General features: G+C 37.8%; 1 protein-coding gene across 1 annotated transcript in view; it reads left to right on the plus strand.

The window, feature by feature from the left end:
- Positions 1–1,271: 1,271 nt before the first annotated feature.
- The window catches only part of NEO1 (neogenin 1), a 147,676-nt gene continuing 130,772 nt past the window's right edge, over positions 1,272–18,175 (plus strand). The window contains exon 1 of the mRNA XM_010571591.1: positions 1,272–1,589. Within this exon, the coding sequence (XP_010569893.1) occupies positions 1,319–1,589 (271 nt within the window). The 5' untranslated portion in view covers positions 1,272–1,318. The remainder of the gene's footprint in view (positions 1,590–18,175) is intronic.

The raw sequence follows: 18,175 nt of genomic DNA on the forward strand, positions 1-18,175 counted from the left end.
GGTATGCTTTGAGCATGTGACTTCAAAAAGTTATTTTAAAAATTTTTAGACAAGGGTGGTCCGAGTCTGCCACTTCATGCTGAGAGTACATTAGTAGACACAGTGCTTGCAAAATATGCTTTATTCATTAGGATTGTCATTTAGCTGTTGCATCTATGGCAAATAGTTATTTTCTAGGCCTTGCAAAAAGTCTTTGTAAGTTTGGCTGTGTGTTTGTTTTCAGCTGGCATTTTTAAGTGTTTCCTTTTGTGGCTTGCTTTCTTTATATGAAGATAGGAGGAATCCTTGCAGCTCTGGGTTGAAGTGACTCGCTTCAAAAGCCCTGTTAACCTTTTAGTCTGGTGCTTTCATTTTTGGTTTGCTGGTAGACAGATAGTAGTATTTCAATTTATATCGCTGTGATGTTTTGTACATGTATCCCACTCCCTGTCCCCAAGTGGAGGAAAGGTGGAATTTGTCAGAGTGTAGGTGGGGAGCCTGGATGTTATTTCTAAGGTTGGCTTTAAAAACAAAGACCCTGTTTTCTCTCAACCCAACCGTATGCTGATTTGGAAAACTGTTCTTCCCTGAAATAATTTTTCTTCTTTCTGTTTTCTATTGATAATTAAGTTAAGACAAGTCAAAGTGATATTGATACACAATATTTCTGCTTGACCAAGTACACCAGAAGTACAGTACTTAAAATTCACTTCTTAATGCAAAGTAGATGTTAATTATAGAACTCTTTTGGGAATACTTAAAATGGAAAAGTAATCACATTGCAAGATGTGTTAAGCTCAGAATTGGAGACTCTCTTTCTCTTGAGGGCTGAGTTATTCTTAATGTTTCTTAATCTTTGTTATACAAAACAAATTACCACAGTGTTGTGGTGTGACACCCATACCACAAAAGGCCAAGCACCTTAAGAGTACGTATTGTTTGTTATAGATGTGGTACCCAAGCACATATATTTGCATAAGTTTTGATGAGGCAGACTTCTGCCTGCAATGGGTTGCTCTGGACTATGAACCATATTGATTCCCATATGAGCAGACAAATATGTTTTAGGGATGAAAACCTCTTTGAATTTAAGAGTCCATTGGTGTAAATAGTCAAAGCAAAAATGCTGTCACATAGACCAAGCTATTTCTAATATGTTCAGGGAGACAATACTGCGAGTAGCGATAGCTCTTATGCACATTATGATATTTAGAAATGAGGATGCATTTTTTGTTTTAAAAATGTAGAAGGCTAACCCAAAAATTGTGTGGTGTGTGATTTGTGTTTTACAGGATCCCTTGTGAGAACCTTCACTCCTTTTTACTTTCTGGTGGAGCCAATGGATGTTCTGTCAGTTCGTGGAGCTTCTGTTATAATGAACTGTTCAGCTTATTGTGAAACTTCTCCAAAAATTGAATGGAAAAAAGATGGGACTTTTCTAAACTTGGTGTCAGATGACCGTCGTCAGTTGCTACCAGATGGATCTTTATTAATAAACAGTGTGGTGCATTCCAAGCATAATAAACCTGATGAAGGATATTATCAATGTGTGGCAACTGTGGAAAGCTTGGGGACCATTGTCAGCAGAACAGCAAAGCTCGCGGTAGCAGGTAAGTCTCTTTTTGTTGTCAAGTATAACTAACACCATGATAAAGTAGGTGCATGCTTTGCCCTTGCAAAAGAAGGAAGGTGCTTTCCAAGAACAGAAAAGATAGTTTCATCAGTTACCAGTGAAACTGGGACTGTATCTCTCATTTTACTAGCTGAAAGTTGTCATATATTCTATTCATCTAAGCGGCTTCATGTGTGGGTGTTTCTCAGGAAATGCTGAAGATCAGGAAAACTGGAATGAATGGATTAAAAAAACCCTGTCAGGTGCATGTAGTCACAATGAAGATTTACCACAGCTTAGAAGGGGAAAAAAAGAGCAGGGTTCTACTTCCTTTATGTATAAATACACTTAAAAATAACTTTCTCTGCCTGCTTATATGTTGAGATTTATCTGCCCTCTGTCATGAAACATTTGAGAACCTCCTAAAAGCTAGCAATGTGTACGGTCCCTAAAGAACTGGAAGACTGGCAGAGAAAGCAGGAGTGCTGGGGTTTTGTATTTTTCTGTTTCTTGAGTATCAGGTATGAACAAGGAGGTTTGAAAAGTAACAACCAACCAAATGCTTAAAACTTTCCTGACATATGTAAGAAACCCAAGTCATCATCTCACCTTTGGTGTTTTGAGTAACCTTTAGACATGACTTGGTAACAGCTTTTGTTTAGGGGGTAGAAAGCAGTAAGTGAGTGAAGTTTGCTTATAAAAAAATAAAGAATATGACTGGGGAAAGCGATCTATTTTCAGAATGTCATTTGCTTGTATCTCAGGGCTTGGGAGTGTCAGACTGTGTGTGTTGTAAACAGTATAACTGGAAGAGACTTATAATTACTTAGTAAGAGTGAGACTTCAAAAACCAACCAGAAAAAAAAAAAGATAAACTAAGGCAACGTAACTAGGAAAAAAGCCCATGAAGCAATTTTCTTTTGTTTCTCTAATGATGTTTGCCAGCCTTTTTCAAACAATTTTTTTTCCTTTGCTTAATAAATGTCTCGAGGTAATGAATTCTTCCTGACTAGTGCTACAGCATCTCCCAGAGCTGCTGCTTACTGTCATTTATATTCTGATGTTGTTGCGGTTAAGTTAGCTTGTAGCATTGTTGTGAAACATCAGAAATGTCAGAAATAAAAAAATGGGGGTTTTATACCTTAAAGGAGTAACTTTTAGAGTCTCTGAATGAGAAATGCATTTCTAAGTTTCTTGGCAATGAGGACAATAAAAGCAGTTCTCACACACTTCTCAGGCAATTACCACCTTCTTACATTGCTGCTGTTGTGATTAATTTTGCTGCTTTCCACATGAGATCATTCAGTGTCTTGCTTCTGTTATCATTCTGGTCTATATGATCATTAGGTAAGGTTAATGGGGTTAAAAATGAAGGTAATCCAAAATGTCTTCAAAATTTCCAGTTCAATTTTCCCCCGTATTAGTGGAGAAGATACTAGTTTAATTGATAGTTTTTAAATGATGGGATTTTAAAGAGACTTTTAGTTTAAAAAAAAAACCCCAAACAACAAAAACTCAAAACAAAACCAACAAAAAAACCGCACAAAACAAAATCTAACCCAACGCAGTTCTGGTGAGTTTTGTTTTCAAAAAATCTTTGCTAGAAAACTGAACAAGTATAGTCTAACTGGAGCCAATACGAATGTTTGCCACACAAATAGTTGCCCCTTTGTCTCATGTTGGCCTAACAGCTGTATTAGATTTTTGATCAATTCCATACAATAAAAATTGTGGATTTTTTTTTGTTGTTGTTCAGAACTAGAGGTAAATGGTCTTGACGCATGGTCTGCATTGCCTTATGCCATCCTGTTAAGTTAGAAACCTGCACAAGAGCATCCTCTGGCTGCAGTGTGCATAAGTTGTTCTGCTGCTCCAAAAGATTTGTCAAATGTAGAGGTGTGAAAACCTATTTACTAACTCAGTTAAGTGCCAAGAGCTGTGCAAGACTGCACAGTTTAATCCTTCAGTTGGGGGGGAAGGGTAGCTTTAGTTGCTGAAGGCTTTGGAATAAGAGATAGAATATTTAAATTCTGGTTTAACTATATTGCTTTTCTTGACCTCATTTGAATCCCTCAGTTTTATCGGTGGGTTTTAATATTTCTTTCCCCCCCCCGCCCTTTCTTTTAATTGGAAGCTTTCAGGCTGCGGTAAGTGTGGGGATGGTTAGCATAGTAAGATCTCTCCTCGGCCTCAAGATAACAGTGGGAGGTAGCTAATTCCCTTCTTAATTGAGCAGTGGTATGTTGAATTCATATGGTGTGTGTGAATGTTGTACTGCAATGCACCTGAGCTCTTTAAAAGAGAATATTATGAAGCATAGCTTGCAATTTTTAACTGCTTCTTATTTAATAAATAACTTAATTGCCTGAAAATGACAAATTCTGGTGAGTAACGTAGGCCAGGGCAATGAAAATCCAGTAAAAATGTGCCGTGTTCCACCATACATAGGAATGAATACAGGTTTTGAGTTTTTAGTCTTATAACTGCATTGTTTTCCCTAACAGCCGATGGATAACGCTGAGCAATCTACCTGTGGTGAGTCTTGCATAAAGGTCTAACAGGCTGATAAATTTTCATAAATTCCTCAAATTATTTAAAGAACTTTTTATATATTATAGTATGACGGATCTACAATTTTTGAATGTCAGAAACTAAAGCTCTTTTATTGCCATGGGATGACAGATACTGATAATTCAAGGTGTTGCAAGGTGACAGAGGGACTTAGTCACCCGTTGTATGAAAAAATCAGACCAAAACACACACTCTCAATACCTGAGTGTGGACTGTTCAGACAGTGACTGAGTGTGTTATGTTACAGACCTACTTTCTTGGTTTCTTGCTTCAATTTATGTTTCTGACACAGTGCTATAAATGTGTCACGGCAGGGGAAAATTGATGATGGTGTGGATTGGCAAGTTTGTAGTGCATTTGACAGTGTGCTTTTAAAGAACCTTTTCCATATGTGATAATAGATGAGGAGCCTTTACTCTTCAGGTTTTTTGAGGTGTGAGAGTTAAGGTTTCTTACTGAGAAAGAAGTAAGAGACTCCTTACTGAGGAGTAACTGAGACTCCTATAGAAAACTCATGGTGAAGCTTCCAGTATTGTTTTGTGTTGAAAACACAAACGCTGAAACCTTGACAGACTTCCCGTTTTTCCGTTTACAACTAGTAATACTTGTGTGGGTTGGGGCACATCATGTACACACTTGGGAAGAAGATTTGGAGTTTAATTCTGAGTATGCTCTAGCACTTTGTGCTCTCGGCACGGTGTTCTCTGTAGTTCTCTGCTTTTCTGACCTGAATAAACCCTCCTCCTTCTGCTCATTAGTTCAGCTAATCATGTAGCTACCGGACTGCCAAAGCCTTTGGCTTCAGATCCTACTGCTGTGGCATGGCGGAGGGATTGTTGCAGCTTCATTAATAAAATTTGTCTTCACTGTTTTTCTTATCAGAACTTCATTTAAAACCTTCATAGTAATGTTTTTGTCTGTGAAATCAAGTATCTGAAGGCTAAATGTCAGAATGTGTTGACTTTGCAGTTACCTGTCCCTTTGTATATGGTACGGTCGTATCCATGTGATATGCAGTACATAATCACTTTCATTCCTTTTGCTGACTGGTCTCCCTCCATGTATAGAATCAAACTCAGGGGCCAGAAAACAGGATAGGGTTGTGTGGTGAAAGAAATGCTCCATGATCTTGCTCCCTCAGGTCTTGTACAGCTTGGAAGATACATAACCCCTTGGTCAGGGGATTGCAAAAAGTTAGGATGATTCCTTAGTGAGCAGGAGACTTAAGACTGGGGCGGAAAACTGCAAACTGTATTCTCTGACGTGCTGCGTAGCGTTGCACAGAACTTCTCAATAATGAGGATGTCAAGCCCTTGAGTTGTGCTTGACCAATGCGATTTACTTGATGTCGCTACATCGGATGTAGAGAATGAACTTCACTTGAGAAATTGTTCCAGTTTTTAGCTGACTAGATTGCCTTTTTAAGGTTTATTTGCATCTTGACTATAGCTTTGGGCTTCCAAATTGATGACTAGAAGAGCTGTCTATAGCAACTACTGTGGTATTTAATGTAATGTGGCTTGGAGGAATTAATTGAGTTATGAGCCAGGAGATGCTGATGTCTAATCCTGCTTCTGTTGCAGGCTCATTATATGGTCTCAAGAAGATCTCCATGCTTTGCTTTTTTCTCAATGGGATAATAAAGAATTTATCTTCAATAAATTTAGAGTATTACTTTTTATAATGTACCAAGATGTTGTAAATGAGTATGCTAAGAGAAAACCATGCAGAAATAAGTAATTCTGTATCCATTACAGTTTTGGGGTGATATGCAGTAGGTAAAGTTGCGGCCAAGAAATTATTATCCCGGACATTGCCTGAGCACAGTTTGTGGGAGAGAGGAGGACCTGGATGGATGTGTTCTTGCAATTAAAGCTAGATCTCTGCAAGGCACGTCATCAAAGAGATGTGTCATGGTTGTGAGAACTTAATTTCTGGAATGTTATAGTATTAGGTATTTAATATCAAATCACTTATGTATAAACAATGGTGAATAATTAAGAATTTTGCTCAAGCATTAATTTGGGTTGAAATTTTATCTCTGCTTTTTGCTGTAACTACTAAGAACTGCATAAAAGTTGTGTGGTTCTGGAATTGCATGTCTTTTGCAAGTTTTGCCTAACTTTGAAGGTTACAACTGAACAGCATTTTATTTCTTCCTGGACTGTGTGTGTGTCTGTGCCATCCCTAAAGGATAAGAGAGAAGCTTAGCTCAGTGGCTGAGCGGAACAAACTATGTGCATATATCAGCTCCTCGGAGATGCAGTTAGGTTGGAAATAACAGAACATTTTTTACTCAGCATTGCATATTTCCTTTAAGAGTGTGGGGGGGGAAATCTTGATCTGGTCTTCATGAATAAAGAACTTCTAGTACCTTGGAATTGGAAAAAAAACTAAGAGCGTAGATACTACAGTGGAGAGTACTTAAGAGCACTTGAGCAGTAAAAGTAAGTGACATGGGTGATAAAATTTCCTTGCAAAAATACATTTTCTGTGAAAAAAGCATCTGCATTTTTCATAAATTGGCTTAGATCAAAATGCGTTTCTTGTCAATGACAGTCAAATGGGAAAGGTGGTTTTAACAAAACTGCACTTTGTACAGTTTCTGTCAGCCGTTACTAAAAACATGAGAGTTTAGACATGTAAGATAATAAATGTTCTACCTTGTATGTCACTCTAAATTCTTACAGTCCACATTTGTCCAGTTAAAGTAGGAAAAAAAATCTCTGCGAGCCCTTGGACTGATCTACATTAGTACTTGGAGTGAAAGCAAAGGTCCAGATTCAGAACTATTATAAATATTTTCAGTGTAAGGTTAGGAAAAATGCATTCGTAGACTTTGTCATCTCTTTTTTTTTTTTTTTTTTTTCAGTAACTGCATAAATTTGTGAGATGGGAACCAAAGGTGATATGGAGCGCTTCACTTTTTGGGTGTGCAGCCTGGAAGGCTTTGCCTTTGAGAGACTGCTAGCATACCATCTATTTCCTTTCCTTCTTCCTTTCTGACAAAACCCAAACAAATGCCAAAGCAAAATGATGTTGATGTTTTATTCTGATCTTGAATGACTTCTATACCTCTCACATGGTGTTAACGAGAGTTAGGGTACAATTTTTCTCCCAGTTTGTTTGAATTTAATTCTTTTCAGGGGGTATGGCAGGGGAGGACTTGGAATTGCTTATGAATGAAGTAATTATTTTAAAATGAATCAGCAGAAATCTCATCAAACTAAATCTGTTGTTTCATACCTGAACTGAAAGCCTTAGAGAGATCAGCAGGGTATCAACATAGTAACTTCTCTAGACTTCAGAGCAGAGGAAGTGTTGCTTTTGATCCAGGATGTATTCTCTCTTGGGCAGCAATTGGTCTGTCTCCCTTATTTTTGTGGTGTGCATGCCAGGAATTGCTTCCTGTAATTCCTCGAGCCTGATTTCAGGTCCTTCTCTGTCCAGTGAATTTATCGTGCTTTTTAGAGCGCTGTGTTCGCTCCAGCAACTCATATGAAAGCAGTCTACCAAGTAATGATTTAGTGTCAGGCAGCTTCTTGCCACATCCACAGCAGATAGCTGTACAATTTGTCTGCAGCTGAATTGATTATTCTCATCCTGGGTGAAAGCCCACAGCAGGAGAATTTTAGACCTGCTTCTTTTTAAACTCGTCGTTGATATCTAATGATCAAGTTATAGCCTAGGTGAAGAGATTCTAATTTGCTAGTTGGATGATATTAAAACCACTGTTTCTATTTAAAAATGCAGGTTTTCTTAAGCTTTTCTGTTTAAAGTTTATTACACCTAATATCGAGTAAAATCAGAGCCTATTTTGACTAGTATTATCCCTGTCCCTAATTGCATGGGTCAGTGAGCTAGTTAAAGCTTATTTGTGCTCATTGGAGGGTAACAAATCCTCCTGTAGCTATAGGAGGGGGGGCACAAGTAGATCTGTAACACTCATGCCTGAACTTCCTGCTGTAGTAACAATTTCACGTTACTGTTCAGAAAAAAGCAAACTAGTATGTATTTTCTAGAATAGAATTAATGTGCAATGAGAGATCCCTTATTAAGCCCAGTCAGAAAATGGGGGGTGGGGGTGGGTGGGGAGGGATGATTATGGATCCTTTCTCAGATGGATAGATGTAGGAGGAAAAATCCAAATTGGTGAAACCTCAGATGTCCATTACCAGCTATCCCATTTACACGTAGTGGAAATCTCCCTTCTTGCTGTGATTATCTTGTTTAAGATGGTTGTGGTAGCTAATATTCTTGATTCTTAAACACACAGCACAGAAGTGTTTAAATCTTGCGGTCATTCATTAAGTTAAGATTTATCTTAATTAGGCATTATCTTAGGTGCAACATTCCATCTCATAAACCAAAAAGATTAGGTTTTATCAGTTTACCAGCTTGCAACTTAAATTGTTAAGTCTTGTAATTAGCAATGAAAGTATCCTTTGTGCATTTGGTTAATGGACAAAGTTGTCTTTATGTTCATGTACTTCAAAAAATAATATAAACTTACTGTAAGTCATAAAAATTAAAAGCTCTTTACAGTATACATTCAAATCTTGACCTTTGGTTTTGAAAATGCGGCAGGCAATATAGCCAATCTCTAGAGAAGCATGAATTCTGTAAAAGGGAGCTTCAGTGCCAAATTTCTGAAATGACTTGGGTTTATAGTAGATGATCTGTTGATGGGTGATTCTAGATGGTGATGCAAAAGTAGAAGGTGAGAGCATATTGATGATGCATCAACACCCCCAAACAAGAAAGTTGGATGAACTTTGTTTAGATTAGCTTTCTCATTTGTTAATATTTTCACTCAAATATGTATTTTTCCTTATTTGTTTTGCATGTCAGCATCAGCAATCCCTTTTGTAATTTTGTTTGACAAATTTTCGCATAGATTACTCACTAAATCCCAAACTGTCAGGCAAGTGATAGTTATATATGCAGCCTGTATTCTTAACTCACTGCATTTTCTAGTGTGGGATTCAACAAGACGTTTCAGCTTTAGTTAGTGTAAAAGTGAAGGGTCTCCACACTGGCATTGTTCAGATTTAACTCAACTGAATATTGCATTTTGAAAATGATAAGAGCTTGTACTATCACACCTATCCAAATGAAAGATGACACAAAAGCTGTAAGGGTAAGAAGTATCATGGCAGAAGTATGTGTTTGATAAATTCTTTATTTTTTTCATAATAGAAATTCAAGAGGAAGTTTAATGACACTGAAAAGGAAACAAAATGGAGGAAAATTATTTTTAATAAGGAAAATTTAAGTTAGGAAACTTGCTATGGTTGATTTCAGTGAGGTTAGTTCTTGGTAACATTCTTGAAAGCATATGATATGTCTCATCATTCACAAGTACACTAGAAATAAAAATGTTAAATTATTAAAAAACCCTGCAACTCCTCCTTACTTGCATATATAACCCCCTATTTGGGGGGGGGGGGCATGGGGAAATGTCTCTAGATAATTTATAGGTTTCTGTAAAGGTGTTGCTCTTCCTTCTTTAATAGCTTCTAAAGTCAAATTCCTGAATTAGCTGCACCATCGCTCTGCTCTTTTGTGACTGTTCTCAGATTGAACACATTAAAAATAAAGCAAAGAAAGGCTTCATTATGGAGAGACCTTTAAAAAACTCTCTCGGATACGATGAGCTTAATTGCTAGCAACTGTCCATGATTCAAGGGTCAGTGGTGTGATAATCCACACCTTAGCTGTTTTTCTCCAGATCCCTTTGAGCGACCTACAGTTTTATTGAATAATTTGCTAGTTATACTCCTTTTAGTGTTTCTCCTCCTTTCTGCTATGTATCCTTATTGTCTCTAGACATCATCTTTTTCAGCTAGATGTTTGTATCTGTAGAAGTTCTTTCTTCTTTGTATTTATGTCTCCTGTTATGTCAGTCTTCAAGTACTCTATTTTTGAGGGGTTTCGTTGCTATTTATAGATTCTGAGTATTTCTCTGGGAAATTGTTTGGTTTATTTCCTATCTCTAAATGTCTGTTGTCAGGTACCAGCTGTCTTTGTCACTGTCTGTAGAGTTGCCTGTAAAAGTTTTTCTGATCTTTCCTTTCTTCCAGTTTCTTGATAAATTTATCATGACAGTCCTTTCTGTGCATTAATCTTCTTTGAATAGCTTGTTCACATGAGCTTTCGTAATTCATAGCCTCGCCTGGATCTAAAATTATTTAACCTGTCAAGCTCTTTTCTTTCACCAGAATACTCGGATCTTATTCTTCTTTTGTTATGGCTATTGATTTTGTTTTAGAAAGAGTAATTGTGAGCCTGTACTTTTTTTTTTAAGGCAGTGTATTGATCAAGACCTGAGGTTTCTTAAATGATGGGGCAATCTGCATACCTTATCTAAAGGTCTTCTCTTGAAATCCCAGAGTGCTTTCTTCATTGTCCTCACTATTAGAATGATCTTCAACAGTACCAGCTAAATTATTCCATAGTTTGCACACCCTCAGTTCATTTTTTGTGGTATTAGAAATGTCTACTTACCGTGTTTCTGAGTGTCTGTACAGATCAAATTCATTTTGGCTACTGCAGCTTTTCCTGCTGCCTTGAACTGCTGCTATTGATGCTGGAGCTTTTGTGTTCTTTGGCCCCTTAATTGCAAGTCCTGTCTCTGATTTTAATGGGGCTATTATTTCACCTACTCCATTAGCCAAATTATTTTTTCTGTATTCCTGTGCCGTTTTGTGCAGCACTTTCTGAGCCTGACCTTCTGCTGTGCCATGGACTGACATCCCCCACCTCACCTACCATTACCTTTCTTGTAGTTTATGGTTGTCATCAATGACCTCTGTATTTTTGAAGATCTTCCTTCAATCACCTTTCTTGTTCCCATTTTATTCCTGGAATAATATATTGATCCTTTCTTGATATCACCAGACTAGAATTTGGATTTGTTTGTTTAGCCTTGGTCTATTCTCTAGTCTTGTTGTTCTTCAACATATTCAATATCTTAGCAAAGACCAGTTCTTAATTTCTGATCTCTCTTGTTTCCTCCAAAAGGTTTCTGATCTACTTCCATTAAGGAAGGCTGGATTAACTTCTTGCTTAGCATTTCTTCCTTCTACATTATTAGGTTTTTTAAAAAATATACTTGAATCTTACTACGTTAGGGTTTTCTGTAAGTGCTTCACTCCTAACTTGAGCAGCTATACACATCCAGTTATCTTCATTAAAAATTCTGCCAGGACACGTTCTGCAGTTGCAGAGCAACTGTCTTTCATTTTGAAGTTACCAGGCACCAGGCATTCATCCCGTCTCAGAGCCAGTCTTACTCATTCATGAAATTCCTCTACTGCTTCTCCTGGAGCTGGAGCTGGTCAGGCTGTGAGCCTGGATCATCACTATAGACTTGGGATGTCGGAGAACATAGCAAGCATACACTCAGCTGTTTAATTTTATTATTTTATTTTTCTTTCTGGTTAGGAGCCCATACCCCATTTGTTACAATATCAGGATGTATACATCATGTCTGCTCTTTATTTCTTGGTCTGAGTACTTCGTTATTCCTGCGACTTCTGTCAAAGGTAGCGTTTGGCAAAGTTGGCATCGTAAAGTTATTTCTAGATGTTTGACTTGGGACTGACAGCACAATACTGAGTAAGAGACAAGTCTAGTGGTTTCACCAGGATTATCTTGCTGACTTTTGTCTCATTTCTTTTCATCAAGCTTTTGCGAGAGAAGTTCACGTGGGATTATTGCGTCCTGGTTAAGGTGTAAAGAGTTGTTCCAGGCTAAGCAAGGTTTCTTAAGTCAGGATCTCTCTGTATATTTGTTTCTGTTGATGGACTGAGTTCAACAGGTACTCTGAGCTTTCTGTGGCCTGGTTCAAAATCAGAATTGATCTCTAATACAGTTCAGAATCAGAATTGATCTTTAATACTCTCTCAGATTTGATCACATCAATTTGTAAGTTTGTTTTTTTTTTCTGACATCTACATGGCTGTGTTCTTACGCTGCTGTATTTCGGTTTGAGCTTTCAGGATATTAGGCTTTGCAAAGTCTACCACTGGTTTGTAAAGGACAACTCTATAAACACTTTTTGTTTAAAATAAATCCTAAGAGAAACGTTTTCGTCAGGTAAAACTTCAGAATATTCTGATGTGCTTTACTAGTCCAAACACCCTCTTAAATTTGTGCGTGTGTGGTTGCTTAGTTTTGTTTTTACTTTGTGGTTCTGTGGCAAAGCTCAGATCCAAGTTTGAGAGGGGATGATGGCAACCTCAAATTGGTGTAATCTAACCTGGTGCTCCAGGGCATGATCAATTTTCTTCTTTCCCTGTAAGAAGCTTGTTTTGACAGGTGTAATTCTGTTCTTCTTTGCACAGTATTTTGTGCAATATTTTGCTGTATCTCTCCATAGTTTTCTGTATAGCTTCCCCATAGCATAGTGTCATTGGATAATTGAGCTTGGAAGGGACTTCAGGAGATCTCACATTCAGTTGCCAGTTCAGAACAGCTCTGGGGTCATACCAGGTTACTCTGTGTGTGTAATTATATGCATATAGGTACTTATGTCAATGTGCTTGTTACTGATGTGTACAATGACATCCTTTCCCTTTCCCCGTTTCTTAATTCTGATCAAGGGATAGCTTTTTAAATCAGTATATGCCATGTTAATTATGTTACCAAGGCTGTGTTTAACAAAGTCAGGAGTCTGATGACGTACTGAAATTTCTCATTCGTGTTGTGTATTTCACATACTTCCTGCTTTAGTTTAGCCAACAAGGACATTTGGTAGGTTTTCTTCTCTTCATGTTATAATCCTTCTAAGAATACTCTTATCTCCCCTGACCAGTTGTCTCCTGCCCAGATTTTAGGCCAGGTTGCATTCTCTCCGGTCTAGCTTTCCTAAGCAAGGGGGGGGGGAAATACATGATAGTTGGTGTTCCTTCATTGTAGAAGGGACTAGAAGCATCTGGCCTTATCTTAATTCAGGTGATGCTGGACTTATTTTCTCCATGAATGTTTTGTAATTCTGAAGCCTAATCTATTTGCTAGTGAGATTCATGAAATATGTCTTATTAACAAAATTGTATTTTAAAACATGTTTCACACTTCTGCCACTCAGACAAATGATGCTGAATAATGTTCAAGCAAAGGAGAAGAAAAAGATCTGTGATAATTTAATGAAGTGTCCACAGATGGCTGGACTTATTAATTTTTAACAGGGTTCGGGTGAGAAGCTGATGCACTAACAAAACATGCGGCATCTTTAAGATCCGCTGCTTCACTGAAGGATAACAGATGTTGTAGCTATTTTAACAATAGGGTATCATGTTTCTATACCCCTTTACCTACTTGCATTGCTAAAATCTTCACGCTTCCCAAGAGGCTATTTTAATGAAGTAGTAATAGACTTATGGATTTGTCATAAGTTCAAATTCGATTAGGGAAACAAGAATAGGGAAGAAAATTAAAGTGTCTTAAAATTATCAGCAGTTTGTGTAATCATTCACAGTCTCTATGTTTGAACAGAACAGTTTAATGCAGAAGGATTGTAAGGTGAAAGCTATAGCGTCGCAATGTCTGTAGGTGATACTACTAAAGTTAGTTTAGACTTGGGTAAGTTATGAGAAACTTGTGTAAGAGTAACATTGCGCAACAGAGGATTTTCACAGCTGGTATACAGGAGGTAGTAGGTTTGGAAAAACTGTCAGCTACTCCTGTGTTTAACTTTTTCCGTACTGCAATAGAAATAATCAGGGGAAAAAAACCAGGGAAAACATTTGCTGAGCACAAGATGCCACAAAAAAGGCCTGAAACCAGCTTTGGGAAGCAGTTAATTGCATAAACATGTAATATGTGTGTGTGTGTGTGTGTTCAGAGCTGTTTAATGCTTATACAAAGTATTATGTTAAATTCCATCTGTGCAGTAGCAGTAGAGGATATTCAGGCACATGACAAAAACACTCACAAAGACTTGATCTGACAGGCTTGTGACCATGTAGTAAAGGTACACGACCCTGCAATAGGCAGGGAAAAAGTGAATTCCTGTGCAGCCTTGGGTTGCCCTAGAGATGAGGAAGTTATTCTCTTTTCTTATTTCTGTTGCCGTCTTGATTTGGCAAGATTGGTGCCAAAAGGTTAGTAGGATTCTAAAGAGGATTAAATGTGTGTATGGTAATGGCATCCATGTTAAATAAAATTGAGCATTACAGTGACTGCTGACAGTCAGTATTTAGAGCAGAAGGCAAGCATTTACTCTGAAGTTAGTTAGAACATTGTCATATGAGCAAGTTACTTAGTAATTGTTGATTATGGAAGGTTTTTTTCTTTCAGCCTCCTTGAAAATGATTGGCACTGGCCATGGTCGCAGAGAGACTGCTGAACTAGATTAGCATCTGGCTCAGTGCAATGAATTCCTCCTCTTCTGGAAAGTACAGGAGATGAAATACTGGCTCCATTGAAGGCAGCAGACTATAGCCAGAATTTTTACCATCTGTGTTTTCCAGGAGCATGGGAATTATTGCTCTTCTAGGCACATCTTTTTCAGAAATCGAGACAATGGGCTACAAATCTCAGTAACCCTTAGACTGGGAATGCCGGCTGAATGGAACAAATTTGCATTAAGTAGATTGTTCATTCACATTCCTGCCATTGCTCTGGTCTTTTGATGACGGGAAGAGAGAGACAAAAGAGAAGGAGAAAATAGGGACAGAGTTTATTCCCCCCCCACCCCCTCCCTTGCATTGTCCTAGGAGAAAACTTGAAGTTTGTGCTGCATCTAATTCCTATTGTATGCATGTGAGAATTGCACTGCTGCTTAGGTGTTATCCTACCAGTGTTTAGAGAACATTCCAAGTGGAAAATCAACCTTCCTAAATTGAGTTTATTAACCTGCATTCCTGCTAGGTCAGTAGTATTTTCCTTCAGTGGCCTAAAATCGATAGATAACGTATGTGTGCTGCCACAGGATGATTAATGTACATACAAACATGAAAAAATTGTCTTTAATATCAGAACCCCAAAGTATCACTTATCATTATGTTCATTTAGCAAAAGATGGGGTAATATCTTCAACTGAATGCCTTGCAACATGTGGGTGAAGAGTGGGTGCTGCTTGCTCATTAGAAATGTAACTAATTTTCATTAGATATTCTTGCTCAGTCTTGTTGATTGAAGTGATTGGGAAATACAAACCACTGAGAAGAAAGTATCAATGTTTTTAAAATTTAACTTAAAAAAAATAGTTTTAAATGTGTTTGTAGTTTAAATAGACTGAATTTGCTTATGTAGTAATGCATTCAAAAACAATTATAGAAAGTTAGGGAAATGCAGGCTTACAAGTTGATCAGTTGATATTTTGGAGAGGAAAAGAGAAGCTCTTTAATGGAAAGATTCTGGACTGGTAGGTGGAAGAGTATTTTCTAGTAGTATGTTGCTGCAGGAGCTATGCCAGCACTCTGGGACCTGTTACTGTATTTATAAACAGGTCTCAGAATTAATAGTAATTAAGGCTTATATTTAGAAATCCTTTTGTAATACATTATTATTGTTTTGTGGTTGTCTGTTGGCTAAAGCAAAAGGGTCCTCCTCCACAATGGAGGCTTTTAAGCAGTGCAAATTGCAAATAATCTTAGAATAAGAGAAAATTACTCTTCAGGACAAAATTATAGCCTAGGTTAAAATATACATTTTAAAAACACACAGGACTATGATCAAATAAAGGCTTTACTGGCATTTAAGATGACCTGGAAAATGAACTGTAATTTCATTGCTAGTGAGTAATGAAACCATCTTAAAGCTTATTTAACCTTAATGGAGCACCTGCACACAACAGAATATACAATGCCTGTCTTGTCCTAAAAGTGAATAGTACTAGTAAGGGATTTATTTTAAATTAAAGCATAGTTGAGATTATGTTAGAAATTGCAGGGCTTTAGTCCTCCTGTAATGTTCTCACGCTGTAAGTTGCCAATACAGTAACTGTACAAGTGGTAGTTGTACAGGGTAAAGAGATTGCAACAGCTGAGGTGAAAACTGAAGTCACAGTGCTCATCTGACAAAATGAGGAGGTCCAGGACTCCCTTCTAGACTGGTGAAAGAATTAGAATTAGGTCTGTTAATAAGGATTTCTAATGAATTGTCAATTCAGGGGCTAGTACATTCTTCCTGAAGAATAACTGCTGTAGAATCTGTGTCCAAAAAGGCAAGGGGTGATCATAGACCAACTAGTCTGATCCCAACACTGTGCCCTTTTAAAAGGGATTTTGAAGGTGAGGGTAATTAAGACAGAGGAAAATGGGAAGAAGGCTGAACTGTAACATGACTTTTGTCTGCTGTTTGCATCTGAGTTTCTTGATGAAGCAATTGATGTCTTAGAGCACTATAATATGATGGGCATGCTGCAATACAGCCTTTTGATACCCAGTCCCGTTAGAAATTATTAAAGGTCAAAATGATAGGAATTTAAATGAGAATATTGAGATTGATAAGAATCTGAGGTAATTATGAAAATTTAGTGGGTTATATTGAGAGGGAGATTCTCAGAATGGAAGGATGTCTCAGAGACTGGAGTTTAGAAAGATCATCTTTAACATCCTCATCAGTCATTTTGCTGTAAGAACAAAGTCTATACCTACAAAATTAGCAAGTGTGGCAAATTTAGGACACCTTGTTACTCTTGCTGTGGCCTGGATGGTGTTATAGGAAGAATTAAATAATGCTGTAGGCTGAATAATGGTGAAACTTATTAACACACTGTGCAAAGTCAAGCAGATACAGCAACATTCTTGGTATTGTACTAAATTCGCACAGAGGGACTGGTGATTTTACAACAGAAAAGAAGGCTAGTTGGTGGATTATAGGATTGATTGTAACCTGCCAGGGTGCAGAGAGTTAATGTGATTGTTAAATCTTTTGGGAAGACCTTTTCAATAGACACAGAGAAGTAATTTTGTTACGTTTCCATGGATGTCTGTGATCTTAAATTACAATAGGCACTTCAGTTTGTCTGTTGTCGCTTTGTTATTCTCCCAGTGGTGCATGGTGGGAGGGTAAGAGGTGGTGGATATCAGCTGAAGCAGAAGAGGTTCTGACTGGATTTAAGGAGGACGTTCTTCACTGTGAAGACAGTCACGTGGTAGAATGGATTGCCCAAGAGGTTGTGCAGTCTCCATCCATGAGGATTTTCGAGATCTGACTGGACGAATCCCCGAGTAACCCCCTCTGACCTTGTAGGTGACTCTGCTCTGACTGGGTCCCTTCCTACCCAAATGATTCTGTGATTCTGAGTCTTTAAAGATGGATAGGATGGTTAGGGGAATGAGGAAAAGAAACTAAAGATTGCAGCTTCATTAAGCTGAAGGAGAGTTGAAAGAAGCTCTGATTTTTATTCCTATGAATACCTTAGAGGGAGGGAGTAATAGATAAATATCAAAGATGCAAAATAATTAATACCAAAACAAGGTCAAGATCAAAGGACTAGAAGTTAGTTGCGAATACACTGGGAGGGGAAACTAGAAACTTTATTCTCAGAGGAATGAAGTTGTGGCAGGAGCCTCCAGATAGTATTCCAAGAGGGGTGAAAGTATGTAACAGTTGGAAAAGGACCTGTACAAAGTTATGGAAGGAATTGCTTGACAAAACAGAAGTGATCTGTATGTTAAAAATGTAAAGTGTTAGAATTCAGTCCAGCTGTTCTGAAAGATTGGGAAGGTCTCTGGTTTTGTACCCCCTCCCCAATTATATATGTGTTCTATGTTCAGTTTGTTTTCTCTCTATAGCATCAGAGGTTAGCCACAACTAGAGAGCAGGTATGGTCCTGCTTCTCATTGCATTAACATTTTTGATCTCACGTGGTGGCACATGATAACTTGTGGATTTTGGTCTTTTACTGTAGGTCTTATGTTTAATATAAGATGTGAAGATGGTGTTTTGTGGGTTTGCTCAAATTAATCTCTCACATAGGTGGCTTTGATTGCAGAGCACTGGAGTTGGTGCCATTGGCCTGGTTCAGACTTATTCTTCTGTGGGAGAAATAATATACAG

Source organism: Haliaeetus leucocephalus, unplaced genomic scaffold (genome assembly GCF_000737465.1).
Source record: "Haliaeetus leucocephalus isolate CR32 unplaced genomic scaffold, Haliaeetus_leucocephalus-4.0 Scaffold339, whole genome shotgun sequence".
In the NCBI taxonomy this organism is placed as follows: domain Eukaryota; kingdom Metazoa; phylum Chordata; class Aves; order Accipitriformes; family Accipitridae; genus Haliaeetus; species Haliaeetus leucocephalus.